At 40.9% G+C, this 27989-nt stretch overlaps 1 protein-coding gene across 1 annotated transcript; it reads right to left on the bottom strand.

Moving 5' to 3' along the window:
• Positions 1–27595, bottom strand: SYNE3 (spectrin repeat containing, nuclear envelope family member 3; the record flags this gene model as incomplete). Its single annotated transcript, XM_009869589.1, is given in 17 exon segments — positions 1–67; positions 6346–6384; positions 7699–7848; positions 8481–8636; positions 8805–8928; positions 9887–10050; positions 10782–10943; positions 11895–12029; positions 13007–13150; positions 13602–13784; positions 14555–14702; positions 16641–16777; positions 17966–18310; positions 19050–19211; positions 23665–23974; positions 24416–24588; positions 27445–27595. Coding segments are annotated over 17 exon segments (2743 nt in total), but the record flags the coding sequence as incomplete, so codon positions are not given.
• Between the last annotated feature and the right edge of the window lie 394 nt (positions 27596–27989).

Raw genomic sequence — 27989 nt, 5'->3', positions numbered from 1 at the left:
AGGAAGAATAGATGGGCCTTGGAAAGCACTGCCTATGTACATAGGCATGAATTCTACCACTTCATTCCTCTGAGAATAAATAGTGGCCAGAAAGGCTGCAACAGCAGCTTACCATACATTCCCTTCATTCTGAATAGGAGCAAGCCATCATCAGACACCATCACTCTTTTTTTTTTTTGTAAAGCAGTTGCATTATCAGTGATATTCTGCCTCTGAGAGGCCCTGGGTTTCTGGTACTTGAGATCCAGCGGGTATAATTCAGTTGCCACTGACAGATTCAGGCTATTGCCAACAAGGAGCTCAGTGCCAGGGGGAGCACAGGCTGCTCTCTCAATCCAAAGCAAATTGTACTTTTACCTCAATGTGAGATAGTTTGGAGAAGGGTTCAGTTTGCAATTCAGAGCCATGACCATCTCTCTCTAAGATAAGCAACATATTGCAAATCACAGCTGGTCTTTTCAAGAGGGAAATAATTAGGGAGAGTTGGGTACTACTGTCATCAGAGAACCAAGTGTCCAACACACTCTTGGGCAAAGCTCATTCCCACGGCAGGAACTAAGAGCTGGATACTGTCCATCAGAGGTTATGTGGCCTCTGCAAAGGGACGGTGAGACACTGGGTTCAGAACTGTACTTTCCTAAAAGCAAACACTGCCCAAGTTAGGCAACCAGCAGTGAGGAAGGCTGTGACCGCTTTGAGTTGTGTGCTTATCATTCTCCATCTCATGAAGAGCTTACCAGAATGAACGTGCTGAAGGAAGGTTAACTGAGGTCACACAAGAAATTTTAGCTCTATGTTCTATCTTCAGATTGCTTGACGTTGCAACCTTAATGTTCTTTTCAATTCTGAAGAGCGTAAGTGTATGCAAGTAAATAAGTAAGTGTACAGGCAAACTACAGGCTTTGTCTACTCTCTTAGGGGAGATTCTGGAGTACCTCAGCACAGCTAGATGATAAGTTAGAATCTTTGATGAAGGCCTTGTTTAAAAGAAACAGAGGACAAGGAAAAGCCAGCAGTTTGTATCTGAGATTTCAAGAGTCACATATGGCAGATATTTCAGAATTTTTGCTGTAAAGTCACTTAGAATTAACTACCGTGCCATAAGCTACTGTGACACAAACAGATTTATAAAGGTTAGCTTCTGCATATATATACGTGACATTCTTTTACAGGAGAAGCAGGCCACAGAACAAGGGCTATAGACTTCTCTGTTAAAGTAGCACTGATTTCTATAATTCTCCAGGCCTAAGCAAAACAAAGTTCCTTGTTTCATCCCATCTTCATCACATAAATAGTGGAAACTACTTTCTTTTTATCCGGAAAGTGTTTGATATGTGAAGAAAGTTAGGAAGCACTGTGGAAGATTAGTAAAGCAGGATGGGTCGCTCAGAGTATCTTAGTTCTACGTTATAAGAATACGGAAGGTCAAACTTCCAGTGAGGTAATTCTGAAGCACATTTTCATATCCAAGAGCAGGCAGTTGGGAGGGGACACAGCCGGGACAGCTGACTACAACTGACCCAAGGGATATTTCCTACTGTGTGTCATGCTCAGTAGTAAAAGCCTAACGGGGTAGGGTTGTGAGTTTTACTAGGGCTGCCATTGCTTGGGGACAGGTTGGGCACGGGTTTGATGGTGGTGAATCACTAGGGTTTTTTGTACCACTTGTTTTTCTCAGTTTTGTTTTTCTTTGTCTCCTTCTTTTCCTTACCAAACTGCCTTTATCTCAGCCCATGAGTTTTTCACTTTTACTCCCTCACATCCCTCGGCGGGAGGGAGTGAGCAACTGTGAGGGACTGAGCTGCTCATTTAATTTAATTGAACTCAATTAAAAACACAGGCCTACTCCAATAGTTTTAAATATACTCATAAGCAATACAGTTTATCCTAATAAATGTATTTTGTACTTAAGAGCAATGCTGTATTACTTTTAGGAGTGTTAGCTGCAGCTGGTAGCTTAGGATGACTTTTAAGTCAGTGTATCTGAAATTTAGTAGATGCCTTTAATGTTCCACATTTATTCAGGAAGGCAGAGAAGTACAATAATTTCTCCCAATTTCTACCTTCCACTCAGCTTTGCAGTTTGAAGTAACTGCTTAAATGGTGCATAGAAAGAATGAAAACTGAAATAAAGACAAGACGTTCTGGAACCTCTAAAAGAAGCTACTGACAGTAAAAGCTGGTTTATCATGCCAACAACATAAGTTTCTAGCTGTTCTCAAGTCTAGATTAAATTTTCTTAAACTTCAGCAGTCACTATTATTTGCATTTTTACTTAAATAATTCAAAAATGTCATGGATTAGTTTTAAAAAACTAATATTGATTCAATTTGAAGTATTGATTACAAGATTTTTTCTACTATGGTTTTTACAGCAGTATTAAAAATATTTTTTAAGTATATACCAAAAATTGGTTTCATTCCAGTACTGGTCAACAAATCTCTCTCTTACCTTTCAGTTAGGAGGTAAATAAGAACTGGGTGCCCTGAGAAGCAACATGTCCTCTCCATCCTGCATCAGCACTGAGGCAGAGGGAGAGCATCGGCAAGGCACACAAGTGGCAAAACCCAGTTAAAGACAAACAAAGTGTCCCTCTTTTCTAGCATTTGGGAAAGCTGTGATGTAGATCGGTAAACAATATCAAACCTATAGAAATAAGAGGAGACGGGCAGTCTCACAGGTGCAGCATCATGTAGGAAAGCTTGTGGACCTGCTGGAGAAGGAATGGGATGATGCTGTCTGGCACAGCAAACTTAACAGTGGGTCTGTTAGGAAGAAGTAGCCAGAATTTATCAGCTTTTTATTTTTTTGCCTAAGTTTCTTTCTGAGAAAATATCACTGCTGATTCGGGCCAATTCCTCAAGCAGGTAGACACAGGCTTGTAGACACAAGCTTATAAGCGCAATGATGTAAAAGATATATTCTCTATATTGATAAAAGAGAGATTGAAAACTGGAGGAAAGATACCATTTAATGAGTCTTTTCCATTTTACTAAATGTAATTGCACGGAAGATTTCAAGTGGCTAACACACAGCAGGACTTCAGGAAAACAAATGGGCCACGTTCCTTCAACAGAGAGGCACCACTAACACAGGCATATACCCACGATGCTGTGCCTTTCTGTAATGTGATTTTCTGCCATGTAGAGTTCTGTCCTGTCTGCACTCGAGCAGAGCAGAGTGCATTACTGTTTACTTCTTGGCAAGCTGTAGCAGCTCTTGCTTTGCACAGTTTCCTGAATGACTGCATTAATTTGATTGACTCCAGATCAATAGTGTCTCTAAATAAGATTAAATTACATGTTCCTTCTGTCTGTGTGTTATAGGAGATTACTCTTAGCAGAATCTCAAAGGAAGCAATTAGCTGACCACTGATGTAATGAATCCTAATTGTTTTGTTTGTACAAACAATAAAGTCAGAATCATTTGTTTAGTGAGGAAGTATAATTACTCTGCATACTCAAGAAAATAAATCAAACAGTGCTACCTAGACGTGTAAATAATGAGCCTTTGACTTCCTATTTATGCTAAGAATGCTAATGGAATATTTTCAGGTAGCTGGGAGCCAATCTTTGAAAGTAACATTTATCATAGTTATTATTGAGCATTTGCTTGATTACGTCCTTGGGTGTGCTAGGTGCCCTGCAGAAATATCCATCTACATTGCCCTGTCACTGGCACCTGCTAAAAATTCACCACAGCCAGTGCAATTTCCTGCAACTGTTTTTTGTTAATCAACAAGAATTTGCTCACATCGCAATCATTAGCCTATACTGTTCCTAAGGGCACCAGTGCCTAGGGCCACGTCGTGAGCGAAGGATGAATGATCAGTAAAAATGTACATTAATATACACGAAGCAGTTTGGCCATGCACGCTCGAAATGGAAAAAACCACCCACCATAAAGCAATGGAATGAGACTGCCTGCAGCTGGGTCTTCCCCTTTTCCAGGTTGATCTGCTGCTGCTGCAAAATATTCACAGCTCAAACAGGAAAGACAAGCAGTCACCAGGGACCTCATGTTGCAGAAAGTAGAGATCAGTGCAAAAATAGCTAAAAATCTGCCACCCCTGCTGATTTTGTGTGACCCAAAAGCAAGAGGGAGCTGAAAAATTAGAGATAAATTGATCCCATTGCACGAAGACTCGCTGGATGTTTCAAGTACAGTGATGCAGCCCCTAACCTTGTGTACCTTCTGCAGATATTAACTCCTGAGATCAGCCATTCTCTCAGGGCAGATGGTTTCCTTCACCACAGTTTTGAAAGGATACTCAAAACACCAAAATGTTTTGCCTAACCTTTCATTTCTAGACACAATTTGGGTGTTAAACCTGAATTTAAAATAAAATGCAAAGCCACTAATTCTGAAGTTGGTTTGCTTTTCGTCTTCTCTCAGCCTGAACAGTGATGCACCCAAAGGGGATCAACGTTACTTTTTGATTCTTTTAACTGGTGCTCTACAATCTTAGGGCAACACAGGCTGACATCCTGATAAAAGCCTTAGCCTGAAAAAAAAAAAAGACACCTCTGCTTACAGCACTTGGATTCTCGTTGAGACTGTTTAAATACAGAACGAATGCTCTGGAGACAGCAAAATCACGCTGAAGTTAGCAAGGTGTGAGTTACCACAACATTTGTACTGGCTGAAGGGAAACTGCAAATCACTTGTTGGTGCAATGGGAGCCATTTCCTTCATGCTTATGAGGTATTTCAATTCTTCGTTCCTTCCCACCCTGAGCTGTTTCTTTTGGTTTCTGTTCAGTAGCTATTAAAAACTCATGGAATACTTTTTTGTGTGCTCTTGCTGTAGGCCTAATTGACAAATGCTTGCTCCTTGCCATTATGTTATTCCAGCACCCTTGAAAAATTAACTGAAGACTTTAGTCTCCTTCAGGGAAGTTAAGGAGGAATAAATACCACCTACCCTGAGGCAGTTGGGACAGATGAATTACAATATGATATCTAATTGTGCAGTGGAGATGTGCTTATGCCTGCAGCTTTTGTTTATGTTTTTTCCTACAAACAACTTGACCAAAAAGCAGAGAATTCCTTGGTCAGCCTTCTGAGATATCCCTGTAGGCCTCTTCTAGGGAAAAGCAGCACTACTAAATGTTTGTCTGCCTCTACACCAAGTATTAAAATGTCATATCGTTTTTCCAGCTTGAAAAATTCTGGTGACCTTACTGGCTGACCAACAGTATCAAATATTAAATGCTGAGCCAGACAGGCAAGAACAGAAACTCTTTGGGGGTTTTAAGGAAGTCTGAACCACAGCCAAAACTGTTCAGGGGATGGGTGAAAACTACGGTAAATTGGTCAGCATTTCACTGGGGAAGAATATTGGAGATGCTACTCCACATATGACTACGAGAGGAATATCTCCTTGGAATGAAGAAAGTCTTGATTTCTGGCCATACTAGAAGCACACTGCACTGCACCCTTTAAATATCAGTCTATTCTAAAGAGACATTTCGACAGCAGAAATCAAGGGTTTGATTTAGCTTAAGACGATTATGTGATTATGTTCGTGCAACATGTTATTCATCCAATCTACTTTCTGTTGGGCAAACAAAGCCTTATTCAATTTCTTCTGAAAACAAACATGAAGTGACGTGATAGTATAAAGTACAAGGTAACCCTGTCTATAAACAAAGCAAACTGTGACAGAGAGAAAAGACTCGGTTCAGGTCAACAGAAAAACTTGCTGACTTTATGAAAATAGGATCAGAAATGCTGCTTGGGTTTAATAAGAACCTGGAGGCATTTTGTTTTCTTTAAGCTTCTCCTTATCGTCTCCTGTACTGCTTCTGTTTCTTATGTCATCACTTCCAAAATAAAATCCTTCACAGGAGGAATTGTGCTGCTTACAACAAAGATTAGTCTAATAACATTAGATAAATCTCTTGACTTTATTCTTCTGCATTAGAAATAAGGCGGGCTGAATGATCCAAAGCAATTTTTTTCAGAAGTGTCTAAAGAATTAGTAATCCCATTTTCAAAATTATTTTAAGCACTTGGCCCCTAAATCCTTTAGAGAGAGATTTGGGCTCTTCCTCAGTCTCTTTTGAAAAATGAATTAAGTTCATATAGCATGCAGATGCACAAACACTGAGTTCCCCTACTCTCCCAGGAAATGGATATTTAGCTTCCAGACATACAGTAAGCATAGCTCAAGTGTAAAAACTACGTGATATTTTCCCTTTCAAAATCTGGAGAAAATAAACTTCTTTAGGACAGGCTCTTAATAAACTATTTGCAAAATCTTTAGAAAAGTTTAACTTAAACCAATTATTTGCCAAATGTCTGATCAAACTTTGTTTAGCTTAGGGATGGGAAACTGTCATACCTTTCTCAATCTGTCTGGTTCTTCCAAAGATCCAGGACTCTGTTTAAAATAATAAATAAATACATAAACAAACAAACAAATAAATAAACTTAAGAGCCCAGTGGAGAGCGGAGCCTATAAAGTATTCACCTCATAGGGTGAATACTTATCCTTTCAAACTGACAGTCACTTCATGAGATTTTTAACACATAAAAGGAAGAAAGCTGAAGTATTTTCAGCTTGACCATTTGAATTAGATGAGCAGTTCTCCCAGCAATAGCTTTGACTTTACTGACACCTACTGACTATAAGTACGCTTACACAAAGTTAAAGCATAACTCATTACAATCAGTAGCAAACAATTCTTAAAAATTCTCTTTATTCACAGAGGTCATGCTTACCTCCTATGCACTTTAAAGGATTTGTATTCTATGTAAACTTTGAATTCGAAGACAAGTTTTCCCAAAGCAGAAAGTTTTCAGGTGCCTCAGATTTTAGGTGTTTGAGTTCCCGTACCTTTCAAAGCACTTGCACACAGGAAGTACCACAAGCATACCCTGTAACATCTAATCCTCCGATTAAGGTATCTTGAAGTTGAACACATAATGTAAGCAGTTAAGCTAGAAAAAAATCTTTATTATGTATGTTTACACTAAAAACACGAGAATATCTTTAGCATACCCTGGAATATTTTATACCCGGGCATGAATTCTGCCAACTTTAGCATGTCATATATAAAAACACAATATTCTTCATTCATTTGGTTCTCACATTAAAATATTTCCTCTTATTTCATTCCTTAGCTTGTAAAGACAATTTCAAAAAGGCCTAGGTCCTTCTGTGCACAGTTACTTCCTGAATCAGTTCAGTCAGCAGCTATTCTGATCACCCCGTCTCACAGCAGGAGACCTGACTAATGAATAGTAAATACATTCTTCCTGCAGGAATGTTAAAAAATAATTCAGTGGAGAATGCTGTGTGGGGAAAGGGCAGAAAAGTAGAAATCCATGTGCCCCGAACTAGGTGTATATCCAAAATATTCACACACATAAAAATCTCACAGTCCCCAACTATGTGCATCTTCGATAACAGTTAATTGCCATGCTGTTTCAATATTTTAAACAAATATTCTAGGCATTGCTCACAATGGAAAAAAGATCACAAAAGCACGAAACTTACTTTAATACAAGAATGCTTGTGCTTATATATATAAATAAATAGCTATGTTTGTTCTGTCTTTGATGAAATTTACTAAGTGAGGTTTTAATTAAGCAAACCCACACGTGTACTGCTGAATTACGACTTACAATGTGAAGCAACCTAAAAGAGCAATAGCAGAAGTCAGCAACTGTGAGCTGAAGGTCTGTCACTTACCAGTGAACTCATGGACTCTTTCAGCTTAGATTTGTAGAGCATCCATCGGTAACGCAGGTCCTCCAGATCTTCAGAGCTTCCAATGACAGGATGAAGATGAAGAAGGTCCTCAAAGAGACGCTGACCATCAGGCACACGAGACTGCAGCTCCTGCAGGCAAAGACCAAGTCAGTAGCAATTCAGAATTCAAGAAAGCCTCACTTTTTAAAACTGGCATTTGAAAGAACAGTGCTAGTAAATCAGACTGAGCGCTCTGGAACAGTGCATTTATTTTTGTTCTTGCTCTTTTGGCCTGAAATGATAGTAAAGGGTCCACTCATGCGCAGGACTCTTGGAGCCTGGGATATTTCTGTTTGTTTAGTTTCTTACAGCACCCATTGTCATTGCATCTGGCTATATTCCACAGAAAGAGTGAGGCTAAATACCAGACACTGATTTTAATCACCTTCTTCTAATGAACACTTTTGCCATACCAAACTGGAAATGCCCAGTCCAACAGCTAGATGCCAGGCTCCTTCCATCCCTTCTACCACTCTAGCTCTGGCAGATGTTTCTTAGTAGGAAGGGTGAAATAATTGTCCTCAAGCCCTGAACTTCATCTACTCTAGTCTCCTAAAGCAAAGAGTGTAGTCTTTGAAGGTTTTATTTGGTTAGTTTTGTGGGGGGTTTTATTGTGTTTTTCTGTTGGTTGGGAGTGTGTGTGGCTTTTGTTTGTTTTGAATTCTGAAAAAACTTTTACTTGTTGCAATCATTGTCTTGAACTTCATCCCCTGATAACTAACCTCCAGTTTGCTCTGGCGTTCCTTAATTTCCTTTGCAGAAGACGAAGTTACTGTAGGAATTTCAGTCAGTTTGGCATTTTCTCCTTGTAACCACTCTTCAAAGTTTTGTAGAAGCTTCAAGTGGCTGCTCATATTTTGCCCTTCTCCTATGCTCTCCTAGGTTACAGAATAATAGGAACAAAAAACCCCTTACTGATACGTTAGATGCTTCCTCTGAAGGCTTGACTGCAAGATCTTAACCTCTATTATGTAACCCATAATATCAGAAGAAACCAATAAAATTGTTCTTAAGAAGCTGATACAGATACAGAATGCTCCTCTCACCTGCTTATGCTTGGGATCTACGTCTAAAGTATGGAAAGCAGGTCCAAACATCCATCTGCTGTCCACAAATGCTATTTTCTTCTTACCAGCCACTGGTCTATTTAACTGCCACTTCTTGAGGAGACTTGAAAACACAAAACCAGAGATGTCGGAGCAGTGAAACATCTAAGACGAGACATCCACATTTTGATCTGGGCTATGGGGTACACACTCTGCTAAAACAGCACTATTATTATGATACTATTATTATTAATAGCACTGTTATTCTTAAAGTTATTTCCAACATATTTTTAACAAAATAAGATCAAGACAGGAGTGTCTCAAAGGAGGACCAGTCCTCTAGGTGTAATGTTTCCAAGTGTTTTTTTTCTTTTATTCGAGGGAGTGAGAGACCAAAAAATATACTACCTTGACAATATACCTTCCAGTCTGGTGTCAGCAGGCAGTAAAATCAAGCTTTCCTCAATTTATTCATTCCGCTTTTATGTCTATTCTGGCACTATGTATGAATATACTCACATATGTAGCACAGTATTACAATTTAATACAGGCTAGCAAATATGAGCAGCAGTTTGACACTGCACAATGCTGGCAAAATAAATTAAGTCCACATTTGACAACTAAGAGAGGATTTTAGCTGTGTTTATGCTCTTGCAAGTTTGCAAAAGGCACAAATTCCAGTGCAGATATAGCCTCCCTGAAGGAATCTCTAGATCAGACAGTGAGGAGAACAGAAAGGTGAGGCAGAACAGAAGAAGTCATCCAGTCTATGTCCTGTTTCCTCTGATATGGATTGTCAGTACAAGGCTGAGACAGGTCCTAAGAAGACACCGTCTGACTCCCAACTGTGAGGTAAAAGCAGCTTCATAGACTGCTCTGGTCCCTGGAGTCTCTAAGATGGTTTTCTTGAAAGTAATGATTTCCAGTTTACAAATGATTAAATAAAATCTCATCTTGTTCCTAGCACTGGAATACAGCTGTTCACTTTCACAACACAGAGCATAAGAGCATCAAGTGTGTCTGGTCATAGAGCAGGAAAGAGCATTCTCTTGCAGGGACACGAGGAAGACATGAACACTTACCCAGTTGCCATCTCCTTCAGTGATCTCCATGACTCCTTCAGCTGATCCAGCTCTGCCTGGACATGGGCAGTCTCCTCTGGGGAAGAATTCTCCATGACCAGCTGGCCATGAGCTTCCACAAGGTGTAACTGGATCTCCTTATCTGGAAACTCAGCTATCCATCTCTGAAATGTACAGCCCTTACAGTTACTTCTAGGTATCCTGGGTAAAGCAGAGGCTATGTCAGACTGAAGGCCATGTTCAGTCCAGGACTATGCTGGTTCTGTTGGCACTAGCTAGAACATACCTAGCGGGAAAAAAAATACGCTGTGGATTCTTGCAAAGAGTCAACATAGGTCAAAGAGCCGATGGCAAAACTTAAAGGGCACAAGCTGCCAATGTACCCATTCTGTAGCCTTCTCCCAAGATATCTTGATTTCCCAAAGGCAGGCAAAAACTGCCAGCTGAAGTAACCTGCCAGAGTGAGTCTAGCATGCAAAATACTGCTACAGAGGGAAAAGCAAGCAGCTGTGGAACTGGTCAGTTCAACACAGTATAAGGTTAGCTAACAGGGTAATAAGAGTCAATGCATCAATGAGTACACACAGACAAAGGAAGATGTTGTTCACAGAGATGACCCTGGCAGGAAGAGCTCTTTTCAAAATCACTTATTTGATAATACTTTATTCACCTAAACAGTTCTTAGCCATTTCTCACTGTTCTTGTCTTTTACCTAGCTCCACATCCCACAGCACAGGGCAAAGCAGGGAGGCAGCAGCAACCAACAGTTACTACAGAAGGAAAAACCACCATTACTCTTTCCAATCAGGAAACCCTTGCTAGAAACACCTCACCCTTAATGTCTGAATGCTGCAGAGTGAACAATTAACATCTTACAGTAAGACGCTTTTCTCACCTCGAGGTCTGCCACCTTGCCCTCGGTGTTCTGCTCTCCATCAGCGTCCTGGAAGGAATCAATCTTCTCCCTGGTTACTGTGATCCACTGCTGTAGGTCAGAGAGTTTGTCATTATATGCCCAATGCTTCTGAACATGCTCTTCACTCTCCTGTATCATCATCTACAAATGATAAAAATATGTCACAGGAACTTAAAGACAGACAAAAAGCAGTTTCATTACTGGATTTAACACTGTGACTACTGGCACAGAACTTCATGGGCAAAAGGGAAAAAACCTCAGCAGCCAATGTGACGCAAAACCCATCCTTTAGCATCAATGGCACAGAAAAGATCGACAAGCTCCTGCAAGTCTGAACTCAACCACATGGGGGGGCACTAAGCACTAGAATCAGAATCGCTCCCTTTTCAACTGAAGCAATAATGAATGTGAGGGGTTTTTTTATACCCGCATCAGTATTAAATACATCTTACACTATCCGAGGCAGAAATGACTGCACAAACATTTTTTGCAAAAGTATAGTTCAGTGATAAATGGGATTACTGAGATTGAAAACAGAATTGCACAGTGCATACACTTTATCACATGTATTTTTTATGGTGATCTGTATAACCAAGGTAATTTTATAAGCTCTTCTTCTAAGACTGCTTTGGAAGGTATTTTTATAGCTATGTTTACAAGCTATAAAATGCCTCCGGTCAAAACAAGTAATTATGCATTTGCAACACTTTTCTCTCATTAACTTCTATGTCACAAAGCTATAAAAAAAACCAAACAGCTTCATACACAAACACTATCCACGAATCTATGAACAAGTTCAAGCACCTCCATGATATTATAACTATGAAATCTTTTGGTCAGAAATTTCAGGCCCTGTCCAGAAATAATTTATATAGATACAAGATCTGTATGGATGGTATCCTATCCAAAAGGGAAATCCCATTACAGATAATCAGAGAATCCTGGAAGAGTTATCGAAGTCATAAGAATTCAGTGCATTCTTCCCCTGAAATGAAAATATCTGTCACTTAAAGCATACACCAAAAGTTTTTTTTTAATATTTTTAAATATTGGCAACTGACAACTCATCAGGCAATTACAAATTCTTGTCACCTCCAATGATCTCTTCAGGGCCTGGGAGTCAGATGAAAGTTGGCTCATTTCATGCCTGTGTGTGGTATTTGACTGAATAAGCTTCTCTACCTCCTCCATTTGAATCGCAAGCTCTGCCAAGTCATCTTGGATCATCTGCAGAAGGAAAAGACAGATTGCATATGGGTAATGTGCTAGATGTAGCATGGACCTCCACAAACCAGCAGTTTTATTTCATAACATGAAGTGGGAAAAAAAAGGAACAGTCATTGCCACTAAGAAAATGCATGCATCTTTTGATGTCTAGAAGTAAATGTTTCTGAAAGAAATGGCATTCTTACATGTTACTGGTTGATAACAAAGACAACAAGCTGCTGAGAAGCTGCCAGAGGAGACAGAATAATTAGCTAAGTACTGCAAAGAACTATGAAGATTACCCCGCTGTGGTCACCAAGTGTGAAGCGGCAGCATACAGCTCAGTCACTGTAACCTACCATGGCAAAAAAAGCAAGAGCCACATCCACTCTCTCTTCCCCTCCTGCGCTTCTCTCCCCTCTTCGAGCTATGCAGTCTCACTGCGTGCTTTGAGCAGATTCTATTACATGTTAGCCCCTTTGCTGAACCAGTTCAAAACACTAACCAAGCAGAAAATCATCTTTTTCTGTTGACTGTTTTTTCTTATCTTGGCCAGGTAAATTAGCCCATAGACTAAATCCAGTACATATCAAAGCTGTGACAAAGTAAAGAGCAGGAAACAGGAGGATGCAGAAGGAGGTGGGACAACGGGAACTCCCTGCTTTTGGAAGGAGTTAGATTGCCTCAGCTTATCTTGTGCAGTTTCAGGCCTCGTGAAAAGTTTCAGGATACATTCTCTTTAGTAATAAAAATAGTTCAAGAAGATGTGGCATCAATAGCTTTCCACTGCTTGTTCCTTCCTCAAGCCCAGTTTGCCAGTTCTTCAGCTACACTGCTTCATCTTCATCTACTCCACACGATAAACTGGACCAAATGAAATTATCTAACACACAATCAATTGAGGGGACAAGGTACTGAATTCCTAATGCTAATCAACCACGAACAAACAGGATCACAATTAACTGAGGACATCATGGTCAGACATTACCATAACATACCTGGAATCTCTGGAGCTGTGTCTTTTTACCCAACAGGTCAGGCTGTGGTTCCTTCTCTAGATCTAATTTGGCTTTGATGGCAGATAATTTCTTCTGCAAGGATGTGAAACCAGCATCAAAGTCCTTATGTTGTGATATCAAATTCTAGATGGAGAAAGAAGCAAAAGATTAGGGGGCTGGTTATCTCAGTCAGTTAGAGGGTGGTGCTGCTAACACCAAGGTCGCGGGTTCGATCCCCATTTGGTACCCATGTGTTGCCTGATCTAGTTGAGAGGCGTCCCTGCCCATGACAGGGAGGTTGGATTGAAAGATCTCTAAGGTCCCTTCCAGCTTGGGCCATTCTATGATTCTATGATCCAGATTCAACATATATCCCTTGGCATCATCTTTTGTCAATGTCCTTTTCATACGCAGAACTAACAGGAAGCTACACTATGCAACAGACCACAGATTTATTTGAATATCTGATCAGCCTAGTAAAAGGGATTGGGCACAGCTGGTTAGTACTAAATCTACATCTATAAAACTGTCTTAGTACGAGACCAATCACTGTGTTTGTCACAGACGAGGACTGTATATGGGTTTTGAAGCTCACCTGGAGTTTGCTCTTGCTTTGCAGCAGACTTTTGTGTAGAATTTCTCTGTCCTTTGAAGCTTCGGCTACTTCTTGCAGGAAAGACTTTGATTTTTCCTCACCGAGGACATTGTTTAGCAAATCTTTCTTCAGCTGTAGTGTCATCAACTTCTCTTTGAACTGGGAGCTTTCAGCTAGAGCAGCCTAAAAGAGAAAAATTATTCCAGTAAAATCATACTACAAAAGTAAAAATCATATAACCATATTAATCTCACACAAGTCACACAACCAAAGCAGTATGACAAAGTCAGGTAAAAACAGCATGCTGGGCTGACAAGGGGTAACAGAAGGTACCTGGACAGTGCCCAGTTAAAGGAAAAGTCTTCCTGATAATGTTAGAAGCACCAGGGCTGCATCCATTTTGTGAACAGAAATAGAGGAAAGCTGTACTATGGAAAGAGTTGTCTGTGCAGAGGAGAGGCCTAAACAACCAACAGAAAGCACAGCTTGAATGCTCATCCCGAGGATAAACCCCATCCCTGTTCACAGACACATTTATTCTGGAGATCACAGGGATGACAAAGTAACAAACACACCCTGGTGGGCACATGCAGAAATCATGCATTATAATCCCACAGCTTTATCACTACACACTTCTTAACAGAGTCCACAGGAGAGAGATCTCCCATCCAGGGAGACCTGGGCTAATGCTAAACGATATTACCATCATTAAAGATATCTAGCACTTTAATTCAGCCTCTTTAGTTGACAACTCCAGTCAACCAAATGGAGGGCAGAAGGGAAGACATTCTGCTAGAGCTAAGTATTGACCTCCACACTGAGGGGTTTCCTGACATACTGGAAATGCCCTTCCAGCTGTTGCTCTCCAGCAGCTGCATGCAGGCAGCTGCTGGCACTGCTTCAGCAAACACAAACCAAGTATCATTTTCTGAGCTTAGGAACAGGTTTGCTACCTCAATGTGAGACAGCGCTGGCTCTGGAGTCTCCAGGAGCATCTGGACCGATAGCTTCCAGTGTCGAAAATCTTGCAGGGGATTTTGGAAAAATCTTCTCAGTTGCGTTTCTGTGTCATTGCTCATTTTAGATGTCTTGCCTCTAACACTGCAAGGATAAAGTGACAGCTGAGAGAAGGATTATGAAAAAATCCGAGCCCAAACATCCTATTCATCAAGGCATGAATTAACACAACACTCATGTGTAAACTGTATCCAACACAAAAGCCTCAGTCTTTTTTACTGTCTGAGCCTGGTGTTGCGTACTGACAGCTGCTCTGTCAGTCAGCGATAGCCAACAAAACTTTATTTAGATGCCTTTAAGACACATTTGTCTCTTGTGCAACTGTCTACCAGGAATTACTTTGCCTTTCTAGCAGCCAACAGCCTCCCCTTGTATATGATCTTTCTTGGCTGCTATCACCAGCACAATTTAACAAATCATATTATCAGAACAGTCTTACCCACTGATGGGAGGAACAAGCCAAGAGCGTCTAAAATTTAACTGCTGTTGTCTGTATTGTTTTACATATTACCAAGGCTTTGTTCCTTTAAAAATTAGATTAGGAAATCTTTGATCATCTTATGTTACTTGCAAAAGAGGAAAATACAATTTTTTTCCAGATATAAATTTTTAGAATTCTGTAGAACCACTTGTATTTACATTTATATGTCATTCTGATAAAAGCTTTGCATTTGTAAATATGTATACGCACATCTATATATGTATTTGCATATATATATTGAAGTAAAAATAAAATCAGCACATATTATTAAATATTCAGACTTCTCCTATAAAGGCTTATCCAAAATACAGCTGAGTAACAAGGCCTAGCAGTGACACCCCATGCAGCTCCCTCCTGTTTTTCTCAGCTTTCCTGACCTCCTAGTTTTCAGAATCCTATCTGATACGGCAGAATGCAGCCCAAACTGTATGTTCATATTGGAACAGCACCCTGCAAATTCACACGACAGGCAGGCAAGAGCAATGCCAGTGAAGATTAATACTTTCTATGAAAACTGAAACGATCTTACCTGTGTCACTGGGCCGTTACGGAGCTAAACAAAGGCAAGTGCGCAGAGGCCCAAAGCGCCGCAAATAGAAAGTTCTGACATTACATGTCCTTTGCCATTTGCTCTGCTGCCCGTGCCGGGCTCAGCACGAAGCTGTCAGACTTAGCAAAGAAGCTCTGGAGAGAAGCTGGCAAAAGAGCAGCTGCCATTTTCTACTCAGAGGCAAGTCCCCTGCCTCCTCTGCTTCTTTTTCGACATCGTTTACTTGTTAGTTTTTAACCTGAAATCCTTTCCCATAATGACCTATAACCCTTCCAGCATGACAGCATACCGTGCACTGGACAGAGGAAAATAAGCTTGGATACAGTAAAGAAACTGACCTTTCTTTTTCCTTAAAAAAAAAAAGACCTTTTCTTCTAGTTTGCAAAATTTGCTGCAGCTTCTGTACTTCCTGATTCCAGGCAGCCTGGAAACGGAAACACTGAAGTCTGGGGAGAGGCTTAACTTTCATAGTTTCCAACCCAAGGCAAGTTGAAAACAGGAATCATGCATATATGCTGCCAGGAGAAGGGGAATAAACTCTGCCAAGTAATTGCTAAGGCTGATGAGTCACCACAACAAACTCAACAAGGGAGGGCCATAATTCTTCCAAACCGTTTACTACTACAGCTCCTGCCCTGATTTTCTAGTTGCTGTCATGAAAGGCAAGAAAAATACATAAATTATTATTATAAAATTCTAAGAAGATCAAATTAGCCGCCAACAATCTAATTTTCTTCAAACCAAACACAACATTAATGATGCAAGATCATTGCTTGAAAATGGCCAGAAGCCTACAGCTCCCAGCAAACAGCTAAAATTACAGGTTTACTGAATGCAGAGGCGGATGTAATTAGCAAAAGCTTTTCTTTTCTACCTGTCACCTACAACTGGATGGCCTATCACTTTTTTCTTAGGCTCCTGTCAGTCCCTTCAGTGTCTGGGAGAAGATTCCCTTCCCCCTCCCCCCCAGCATAATGAGATTTCCCATTACCTTTGATACTGCTGTATTGCAGAGACAACACTCTCAGCATGTGGCTGCACATCCTGGGAAAACCGTAGCAGTTCCTTAAGTTGAGTCTTCAGCCTCTCAACCTTGGACTCTTCTGCAGCCAGAGCTCCTCTTGTTGCCTTAATCAGAAAAATAATGAACAGATCCCTCCTTATGTAGTGTCTGGCACATGAAATGAAGACATAAGGCTGTCTCTCATGGTATTCATGAGAGCCCTTTCTGCTGCCTTTTTTCCTGGCTGTAAGGAATATGGACTTTGCTGAAGCAGGAAACATTCTCGCAAACAGTTTTGCTTCTGCAGGCTCGCTCTCCTCCTCTCCTCACGCTGCCTAGCCTCTGCATCTGGTCTTCAGGGTTCGCTGTTTGTTCTGAACAGTGAATCACAAACAGGCCTGGTTTCAGTTCACTGATTGCAGTATATAACATGAGATGCATTTTTGGAACAGTCTGAACTGCGCCTGCTTGCATAAACAGATCTTTCTCAAAGACTTACATACACAGAATGTTAATTCTAGGGTGACGCAGGGAAACAAAAAAATATGCAAATGTAGCTGGATTAAACCAGTCTGTGTTTTGAGGATCCTTTTTGCATATACTTTTCCCCGCTGGTCTTGCTGAGTTCCAGACATACAGATAGCAAGGAAAGGCATTTTTAGAAGAGATAACAAATGCAAAACCAGCCCTCGAGGAAATAAGTGGTAAAGATTCATATCTACTTTATGTGTGACAAACATTTTGCACCCAGTTTTGCAACAGATTGATTTTAGTGTAAATACTGTATTGCTACAAACTTGAAACTTCTTAGGAATGAAGATGACTGCCAGTAAAGGAATATAGGTATACACTTTACACAGATTAAATGATATAATACAGAAATGGTCTTTCCAAATATCCCACAAATGCATATTTTGTGTGTGTGTGTGTGTGTGTGTATGTGTGTATGTATTTGTATACACAGTGAGGCATTATCTTCCTGCTTCTTTTAAAGTAAACTGTGCTGTTTGTACTGTATTGTATTTGTTGCATATGATCCCTTTGGACTCAGGACTTGAACTCCAACATATCCTCCAACCCCGCTCCCTCTGCACAGAGTGATACAAAGGTTAGAACAGTTGATTCCGTTGTTGCTATTCACATTTTCCTCAGTTTGTTTCATACACACTCATACTCCTTCCTTATCACCTTTCACCAACAGGGCAGGCACCTGTTGGATATGACTATGAATGCTCAGTCTATGACTTCGACTGTTCAGTCTATGACTACACTTGATCCTGTTGGTTTTACACATACAAAGGGTCACAACTTACATTGCATTTTCTCCACAGAGTTACAAACTCATCTTCAGTCTTTTCCCCTTCCCCAGGGTCCAGGTCATTTTCTAGTCTCTGTAGATCTTTTCTCAACTCCTGGACATCTGCTTCTAATTGTCTGGCTTGGGACTCATAGGCCCTTTCTGACTGTTGGATCTTGAGCAATCTCTCCTCCTCCTCACTACTCAGCAGTTTCAACTTCTCCAAAGCTTTTCTTAGCTCTTCAAGTTCGTCCTTCATTCTCTCGGCTCCAAGAGGGGAGGTATTCTGAATCACCTCTGTACACTGATTTTCTAGGTGCTTCCATTTCTTTCCACCACTCCTAATGTTTTTGGCAATTCCCTGCAGAAAGAAGTTAAATAAAGATTAGCTGCAGGAATGGGAAAAAGCTGAAAATGGTAGGAAAAAAAAAGACCACCTCTTCTGATTGTACGTATTTTGTTATTCACTTCTTATTTCAAAGTATGTCTTTCTTCAAGTGACCAGAAGCCAGGGTTGGTCATTTGACTGCCTTCTGGGTAATACTAACTGCCGTGATTCTGAAAATATTGGCTTGATTTTCAGAAATGCTTGTCACCTGAGGTTCCTAACAAAGAAAACAGGAGCTGCAGGCACTAAGAAATACTAATAGTCAGATTTCTGAGAGAATTAAATCTAAACAGTTTAAGCAGTGGCATCAAAATATTGGATACTATTCTCAAAACTGATGTTTCTCTCATCAGCTCTAAACTCTCAAAATCTGTGAGTCTTCAGGCTTTATTTGGATCATGTTTACCAAATATCATTCATTTCACTGAGTTTATGAGACAAGATTCTCAAAGAATCACATAACCATAGGAGCTCAGGATTTAAGAAAAACAAAACAGACCAGCCTGTGACTCATGCTAGAGTTGGGAGAACCATATGTACTAAGCTTTAGGACCTGATACAACTCTTCTCCTCTGACCCATATTAGAAGCACCACCTCATTTTGTTTGCGTAATTCTTTTCTCAAGTACACCCTTGTGTGGTTTGAGAAACATATACAGGCATGAAGAACACACAATCCTAGCTCCTTGTTAGAATTATATCATTTAAGGACCTTCAGCGCCTTTAACTTTTCCTCTGTTGAAGACTTTGTTGCTTCTCCAATGCAGCAGCTTAATCTTTCTGTCACACCGTCCAGCCACGATTGAAACTCGTTGACGTTAGTGCTGTACTGCTCATGTTCCTTGGTTATCTTTTCAAGCAGTTTCACTCTGCTCTGTAACAAGAAACATCAGAAGTCATGAGGACAATGCTTATCTGGCTCTTTTTTCTTTACACTCTAACCCAGAATTTATAAACAAGAGTCCCTTTCCATGAGGTCCGATGACACTTGGCCTCCATAGGAATTCACAGATCACCTCAAGAAGCAGAACACAGAAGTACATAAAGGCTTGTCCCTATCTGGGTCATGCTGCAGGCTCTCAATGGCTAGTCTCTGAGGAGAAAAACTGGAAGGTCCTCTCAGGCTAATTTCTAGCCTCTCTTTTCCAAAACTTCCTATTCTCTCATTAGAAAAATAGAAGAAGCACAAGTCTGTTTCTGGTTTTTACTTTGGGAGACAGTTACACTCCCCATGCTGGTTAAAGATGAAGATGACCACACAACAGATTGGCTTTGCCTCCCTAAAAATAAGATAAGAGAGACTGTGCTAGGATCATGCAAATTGTTTTAAAGTGTTCATTATTGAAGCAGGCTGTACAGAAAGTGACCGTCACCTTCAGTTATGTAGCCCAGGAACTTTTATACTTATTCAGTTAGCCGATCACAAATCATCCTGTGGTGGTATCGCAGACCCTGGAAGTAGGCTTCATTTTCTGAGTTAGTGTGTGTGTACCCTATACTCAACAGTCCCTGAACCTGCAGGGGCCGGCACATCATGACTTGCTCCCCGCTGATCCAGTCTGGCACCTCTCACCACAAGGCAGAGTCATATTTACTCAAACGATCTGTGTTTGTCAACTCAAGTTTAGGCCTTGCTGAAAGAAAGGCCAGGCCAGCAGAAGGGTGGCATAAGCATCAGTCACCACGAGATCTCCTGCGTGCTGTGGGGTGCTGGTCCCTCTGGGACTCTTCACTTTTGGAACAGGTTATACCCATGGTGCAGCACAAAGCCGCCACTCTCCAGGTGGCACCACACCAGCCTGTTTTCTGCACTGCCACTGCACTCTCTGCAGACTTGTGCAAATCAAGAGTGGCTCCCCTGAAGTTAGCTGACTTGCTTTGGGACAAAAGAGAGAGAGCTAAAGAACAACAGCTTCCCCCATGGAGGACAAAATGCTGCCCACTTATTAGGGCAGGAACTTTAGCAGCACCACCTGTGCAAACATGGGTTTGGATGAGTCAAAAAAGCAGAATCATGACTGCAGTCTTCTGTGGCCAAGATGTATCCAGCAGAACACCTCACTGGTTTGTTAAATCCCCTTGCCTTGATTCTCAAATGTGCAGAGACGCATACAGGTTAAATGATTCTCACCTTTACCTCAAATTAGGGACTTGAAGAATGCAGTCTTATAGTGATGTAAACAGGCCAAACATCGAAGCGAAACAAGTCAGACCAGGCTTATTAAATCCAGGGAAACAGGCTAATTTGTTGCACTGACAGAAGGTCCAAAGGGAGCAAGTAAGAGTAACAAAGTGGAGCTATTATTAAACTGAAAAGTCTCAAGCAAATATATAGAGGGTTAAAAAGGAAGTCAAAATGACCCACCCCTGGCCAGGCTATTCAGCCAAAACAAAGGAGTGCACAGTTTGGATACTCTCCTGGTCTGTCAGGCTGAGGAAGAGATGCCTTGGATGCGGGCAGACTGTGCTAGCTGTCAACCAAAAGGCTTACGAAGAGTTGGCTGAGCCCTCTAAGAGGTTAGGCAGGGGAACTTTCTAACTCCAGAAAACATGGTATCACTTGTCTCTCAGGTTAGTTGTTTGGGGAGAAGGACAGGGTTTAAACTCGATCTCCACATGCACTTGGTTAAGGTGAGGAGACATTAAGCAAGGATGTGGCCCTAGGAAGAGTAAGAGCACTGGCATGAAAAGAATGAGTTTGCCATGGGCTTCAGAGGAAGAGATGTGTCTGGGCAGGACACGCCCAGCCCTGGGTATTCAGGGAGGGTGGACAGAGGGATAGGAAATGCCCTCCTCCAGGCTTTCCTTACAGTCAGCAAAGGCAAATGAGCCTCCTCTGGAAAGCAATCCAGAGCACACAAAGGAAGTTCCTGTTTAAATCCCTCTGTGGCATCTCAAGTAGAGCACAGAAAGCTCCTGTACCCCTTCCTGGTGCTTTTAGTCTCAGCTTTTGGTTTCAGTTAACAGAGACAACATGGATTGAAATTCATTTGATGTGCTTAGACCTATTTGATGTATTTGACTAAATATCAACACACTCTATATTGTAACTTTTCTTACCATCTTCAGCCATCATTTATGCTATAAAACCACAACCTCTGCATATTGTTATTTTACTAGGCAAAGGAAAGCACATAGGAAATGGCTGCCACATCTAAAAATACTCGTTAGTGCAATTAAAAGAAAATGATGTGCTTTTAAAATTTGGGAATGATAAGAACACATGTTAGCATTAAAACAGAAAAAAAAAATCCACCATTTGCTCATACCAGAGAAGGAATGTCACAGGCAAACCGTTTAAGAAACACTGTGCAAGAGCTTCTGATAGAGCTGGACAACTGCACAGGATCTAAAAATGCTCTTCAAACATAAGTGTAATCTACAAACACCAGCAAGCCTTCTCTGGGAGGCAGCTTAGGCATTCAGCTGGCATCTGTAAGCCATATTTAGCCTGGCGGCCAGAGCACTCCTCTTACAACTCCTGCATCTCTTTCATTCATTACTTCCCCCTGGTGGAAGAGGTGGCAGGATTTCTGTAACTAGCATTACACTTTTCAACACAATTCCCAAGGTGCCTGTAACCCTGGCATTAGCTAATGAACTCTGTGTTGACTTAAGCTGCAAAATCCAAGGCTTCCTAATGCCCTTCTTTGTTCTGTGCCTCCTGAAAGAGGGATTTCTTAGCTGGATTCTCTCACTTCATCCTTCTACGGAATGTGGTATTTGTAGCCAATGCCAAAGAAAAGCTTTTTCTAGCATCTCAGTTGGTTGAAGACATAAAGACATGTTTTGTCTAAGTACTACGAGCCACTTCCTGATCTCATTTACACCAGCATGTGTCCAAGTCAGTTAGAGGTATTACACTATGTAAAATCAGACTCAGAGAGGTCACATTCTGGCTTTGAGTATTCAAATGACTTGTTTGAAAGAACTGTCTTATTAAAATAGCTAATGACTATCTCCGGCTTCAAAAACAAAGACAAATCTCAGTTAAAAGGGACTGAATGAGAATTTTACATGTCAATCTAGATAGACAACACCTGAATTCGCAGGAACCTTCTCATTTGTAAATTCAATTGCCTTGCAATGAAGAGATCTGACTTTAAAAATAATTGATCAATGCTGAGGCTCAAGTCTGTTGGGTGGCTTTACAGTCTCCCTGTGGTAGCTGCGGTTACAAAATTTACAAATACACTCTGTTTTTAAACAGATGTATCTGTAAAGCAGGCAGAGCAATGGCATGAGGATCCCAATGTTGTTGTTCTTCCAGTGTGATCCAAGTTAACTTTGTACGACAGCACCCAGGGAGGGAGAGCATACATTACTGTCACGCTCCAGTTCTGGAGTGTGGTGTAGGTGTTGAAACAAACAGAAGGCAACATTATGACAGAGTCAGACAGCAGAACAAATGTAATAAAAATTACTTCCATTTGCACCAGGTAATTCCAGGCTGTGGAACTCCTGGAAGCCACTGTAAGATAATGATTAGATTTTAATCTCTATATGCTTGGGATAGATGTGTCTATATATATTTCAAATATCCCTTTGAGTATTTCTACTGATACAGGCTAGTAAGAAATTGAATTCTTCTGCTTACCTGCAGATGTCTGCCCCTCAGCTATGACACATGGTCCAATCCTGTCTTTACATGAGTTTTGGAACTGAAAAATATGAGCCTTATCTGAAATCTTTACTCATGAATAGGGTCAAAGGAAATCACTGGCAGAGGAAAGATGAACTAGCATGTCTTACACCAGCCCATCTAACAACTGTTCAAGCTGGAAGATTAGCATCACGCAAGAATTAGTATCTGTGTGTAATAAAAATCTTTCAGACACTAAAACTGGCTAGTTTTGCTCAGTGTTGGGCCACAGCTGATTCCCATCTCTGTGTTTCCTACCTCTGCAGACAGAGAGCCGGTCTGGATCTGGACTAATGTTACTTCCTTCAACAAGGGCGGGCCCATGTAATACCCTCTGGCTCTGGGAACGGGTGCTCTGCATCTAGTTATACAAGCATCACTAACATGCTGAAAAATGAGGAACAATTCAAACTTTATACAGAGATGACCTAAATCGTTATTCATTAGGTCACAGCAAACAGCTTGCAATTACTTCACAATAACATTCTATAAAGCACAGTGTAAGAGCATCCTAATTAACAGCTTATCTCAGGACGCACCAACATTGCAAACAGTCCACTGGCTGAAAGGAATCCTCAGTTTCTTTTGAAGTCCTACTAGGTAAGCCCCATCACTCAGGAAGCAGATAGCAAACAATACCGTATATTGGCAAAATCTGAACACCTCCCACTCCTTATAGGTGTACCTGAGCTTCTTGCTTGATTCCTTCATATTCCACCCTCATTTTCTTCTGAACATCCTCATCAACGCTGGGGTCACCTATCCTGATGAACAAGGAAGCAGCTTCCTCTAGCAGCCTTTCCAGCAGGACTGACTGATTTAAGACATCGTTAAGCAGAACCTGAGCATGGCTCAGCTGCCACTGCTTCTCCTTTAAGCCAAGCTGCAACTCGATGTCAGGCTCCAAGGTCACCCTCATGTTGTGAATCCATGCATAAAACTCATCTTGGGCTTTCAGGTACTCACTCCAGTGCAGCCAGACCCACTCAATACGGCTGTTGGGGAGAGCAAGAGAGATGAGTTAGATGAAATTACAATGGGAGCAGCGGAGACTGGCAAGCTCAAGAGGCCTTCAAAGCAAAGGACAAGGTTCTTGGCAATTTTAAGCTGCTCTGACTTCAGAGGGTACAGATTCACTTCCCATGTGCTTCCTGCTCTGGGGGGAAATACTCTGTATAAGGTGTCTGTGCCTGGCCAAATTCATCATTCCAGACCATGAAGTGGGCTGGGCTGTAAAGACAGAGAGCACTGAGGTCCCACTGACCCCTTCTCCCAACTCAGTCCCCGACATACTCATGGGACTGGGATTAGCAGTGATTGCTATTTGCAACCCAGGCAGCAGAGAGAGGCAGCAAGCACTTCAGGAAAGCACTGGATGAAACAAATGCCTCAACACACCAAAAAGCAGTTTTGTGCAAAGAGTACGTTTGTCTTACCTGTGACAGTGAGTAATGTATATGGCTGTCTCTTCCCACAAGGCCTTAATGTCTTTCAGTTTAGACAGTACCTCATGCTTCTTATCCTCACTGATGCTGCGAAGAGCAGCATCAGCCTTCACAAGAACCATGTCCATTTTCAAGCTGCCTTCTGGTTCCAGTGCACGTATTTTCTATGAGGAAAACAAACACGACTGGAAGTATGAAAAGAAAGCAAGTATAATTGATGAAATGTAAATTTTGATTTTACCCAGGAATCATGAAGTCCCTGCTGCGAAGCTTCTCCGGAATGGAAAATATGAACTTTTCTTCAGACTTGTTTATTCCTAAGCATTCTAAAGGACTGAATTTAAATGAAAATCATGTAGCAGTTGAAAAATGTTTTAGGTTAGCTACAAAAACCAGAAGTCTTCTATCAAGTATCTGTGGCTGTGTTTCCTTTGAAGTTGCCACATGCCAGCTGTTCTCCCCCACCTGCCAGAAAGCGTACAGGCAATCTCCACAGCATACACTGCAATGTCTCAGTTTTAATCTCTACTATAAGAAATCATGAAACATATTAAAAAGGCTTCCTACTGCAATTAAAACTTGGCTCAGAAAGCAAGTCAAGAGAAATCAATTAGGGGAATTTTCTACCTGTTACCAAATTTCGCTGTGACATTAAATTGCTAAGTTATGAACTGGTGAAAATGTGTGTTTTACACAAACTGGAATGCCAGGAACCGAAAGTTAAGCCATCTAATTTTAAAGTAGACTCTCTTCTATCCAGGGATGGAAAATAAGCACAAGTTCTGTACAATATAAGAGATTAAGTATGTTCCAGTTTGGATGTCAGCTTTCAACAGCACTTTAGCCAAACTTCTGATACTATTAGCTTTTCTTCCTGTTCATCCAAACTGCTGGCAAATTGCTGGCTTTCACATGTGAAGGAATCGACTTTTATAATGAAAACATCGAGAGGTTCAAAACCAGCAGCTACTTGTGGAAAGATGAGGACTATGGAATTTGTTCAAAAAAATCGTGTCAGTTATTGCAAAGGTGAAACCAAATTACAGGCGTTTGGATTTCCTTACATTCTTGGCAAAGACTATTCTTTTGGCATGTATACAGCACATCTGCGTGTGACGTACAAACGGGTGTTTGGACAAACTATCTACTATGAAAACTGAGATTAAAAGAACCCAGGAAAGCAGGGCAAAGGGTAGAGCAGAGAAAGAAAATAAAAGCCATAGCTATCACTCAACAGGAAAAATTTAACAGTAAAGTTGCATTCTAAGCCTGAATGTTTTTCCAGTGAGTAAAAGCAAACACAGCTGGAAAGGAAGCAGTGGCTCTACAGGTATTTTTCCTTTTTCAAATCTGCTTTTTAAATGATTGCTATCTTTGGCTGTCATTTTCATTAACAAATTAACGGAAAATAAACCACAGGAAGGAAGCATTAAAAAAAAAAAAAAGGCAAGCCAGATGCAAAAAAGGAAATGAAAACGATCACTGCATTTGAAATCAGCCAACAGGTGAAGCAGCAAGCACATCACAAGAACACGTGAGCTGGACGGGGAAGCCAGGCCCAGAAAGGAGGCAGGACAAGGGAGCAGGAGGTGGATAAGGTACACACAGAAGAGAGAACAGACAGTTTTTATTCTTTACAATGATGAATTTTCAAAGTCTGAATTGAAAAACTCTTCTAACATTTTTTTTTGCATGTTACAGACCTCCTCCAAAGCCCACAGAAGTCAACAGGCTTCAAGTTCAGGCCATATTAAACAACTACAAACCGTTAAATCTTAGATCTTGTTATCTTTGCCATGAATGCATCCCCTTTGCAAAACTACTCCTTTCCCTGCTCAAGTTCTTGTGTTTCTTGTATGGTTTTGAGACTGTACAGCTCCTAGTTTCCCAGAGAAAAGGAAAGGGTGAAAATAATTTAATGGCAGGAATAAATCTGTAGACCAAGAGGAACTACTTCAGACTTTCACGAGTGACATGCAAGTTTAGCCATCATCTATCACTCCATAAACAGTCTCTATATTATGCCACAGACAAAATCTAGCCTCCAGTGAGCCACAGTTAAGGAAAAAGGCTGAAGACATTGTTGCACTACCTCATCTGCCACGTAAGCCTGAAATGTTTTTTTGGAGTTGTTCAGCTTCAGGAGAGGTGGTCCAAATATGAGCAGACACACCAATAATGATGTGAAAAACTGGGCCACTTAATTTAAATAACAGACTAGTTGAAACTACAAGGTAATACAAGTATAAAAATAGTTTAAATGTTAATCATAGAAATACCACCACTCCCTCTAACGATGAATGGTAGAGATGGGACAAACAAGAGTGTTTCATTCTCTGAGGATAACATCTAACGAAAACCAAGTTAATGAATATGAAATCATTACAATCTGCAACAGGATCTCTGTGAGAAGAGTTATACAAGAGATAAAGTGGACTAGAAAAAAACAAACAAAAAGCATTTACCTTTTCATTAGACAGATTATAAAGGGGAGCTGTAAACCCTCTTAGCATCAGGGTTTATGGAAAAGGACAAGGGATTACTCTAGAATAGCCCATTACTAGGACACTGCAGTCTTTCTCTGTCAGTGCCATAGTCCTGGAGGAGATGGAACATTAACGTGATCTGATTCTCTCATACTATATGCTGGATTTCGGCAAATCGCTATCTGGTAATTGCAAGCAGCAACTCAATTGTTTCAGGTTTAAGCATGCTTACAGGAGAGCGTAAACATTTTAACCTTCCAAACCTGCTGCTAGTTTTCCAAATCAATCTGAAAAGCCTGAGAGCCTGTGATATCAAATTGCCATCCTCTTTTTCTATACTGTCAGTAAACATTTTGCAGATGAAAAAATTAGAAACAATACTGACGTAATCCCATTCACACAGGATCAATATTCCAGCAAGCAGGAGCAGCTGACAGTTTCCTAATGGAAAGCTCCAGAGCTCACAGCAATAACTGCTGTAACAACAGCAGCAGTGACAGCCACCTCTGAACTGCTACATCAATCTTTCCTTACCTCGGTCTCTCTTAGCCTGGCTTCTAGGGCTGATCGAGGTCCCTTGGTGTTGTCATTGATCCTCAGCCTCTCTTGGATGGCCTTCATCCAAGCTTCTGCATTCTCCACACTACTGTCAAATTCATCCTGTAGCTGCTGAGTCATTGCATTCGAAGAAGCTGAAAAGATAAGAAATAGGAAGTTAAGCAGGTTTTGGTTAAGACCTAAACACGACTGCATTCACGGCAATCTATAGGAGCAAGGGAGAAAAGCTAATGATGTTGTGGCTTTCCTTTTTAATGATAATACCAAAAAATGTAGCAGTATCGCGATTCAGTTGAGCACAGAAAACACATTCACACTGCAGCTTTCCCAAATGAAAATATACCAGGAAACAAAAAGAAGGTGGGGAACTGTGGGAGGCTCCATTACAGTAAGCAGATTTAATTCAAAGCTTTCAAATGAGATTAATCTCGTGTTTGTGGTGTATTCCAGATTAGCTACAGCAATCACAAACACTTTCTGTTTCTTCCCAGAGCCCAGTGAGTACAAAACTCTCCCGCTGC

Source organism: Apaloderma vittatum, unplaced genomic scaffold (assembly GCF_000703405.1).
Source record: "Apaloderma vittatum isolate BGI_N311 unplaced genomic scaffold, ASM70340v1 scaffold13645, whole genome shotgun sequence".
In the NCBI taxonomy this organism is placed as follows: Eukaryota; Metazoa; Chordata; class Aves; order Trogoniformes; family Trogonidae; genus Apaloderma; species Apaloderma vittatum.
The sequence above is the reverse complement of the archived record's forward strand: the minus strand, read 5'-3'. Positions and strand labels throughout refer to the sequence as shown.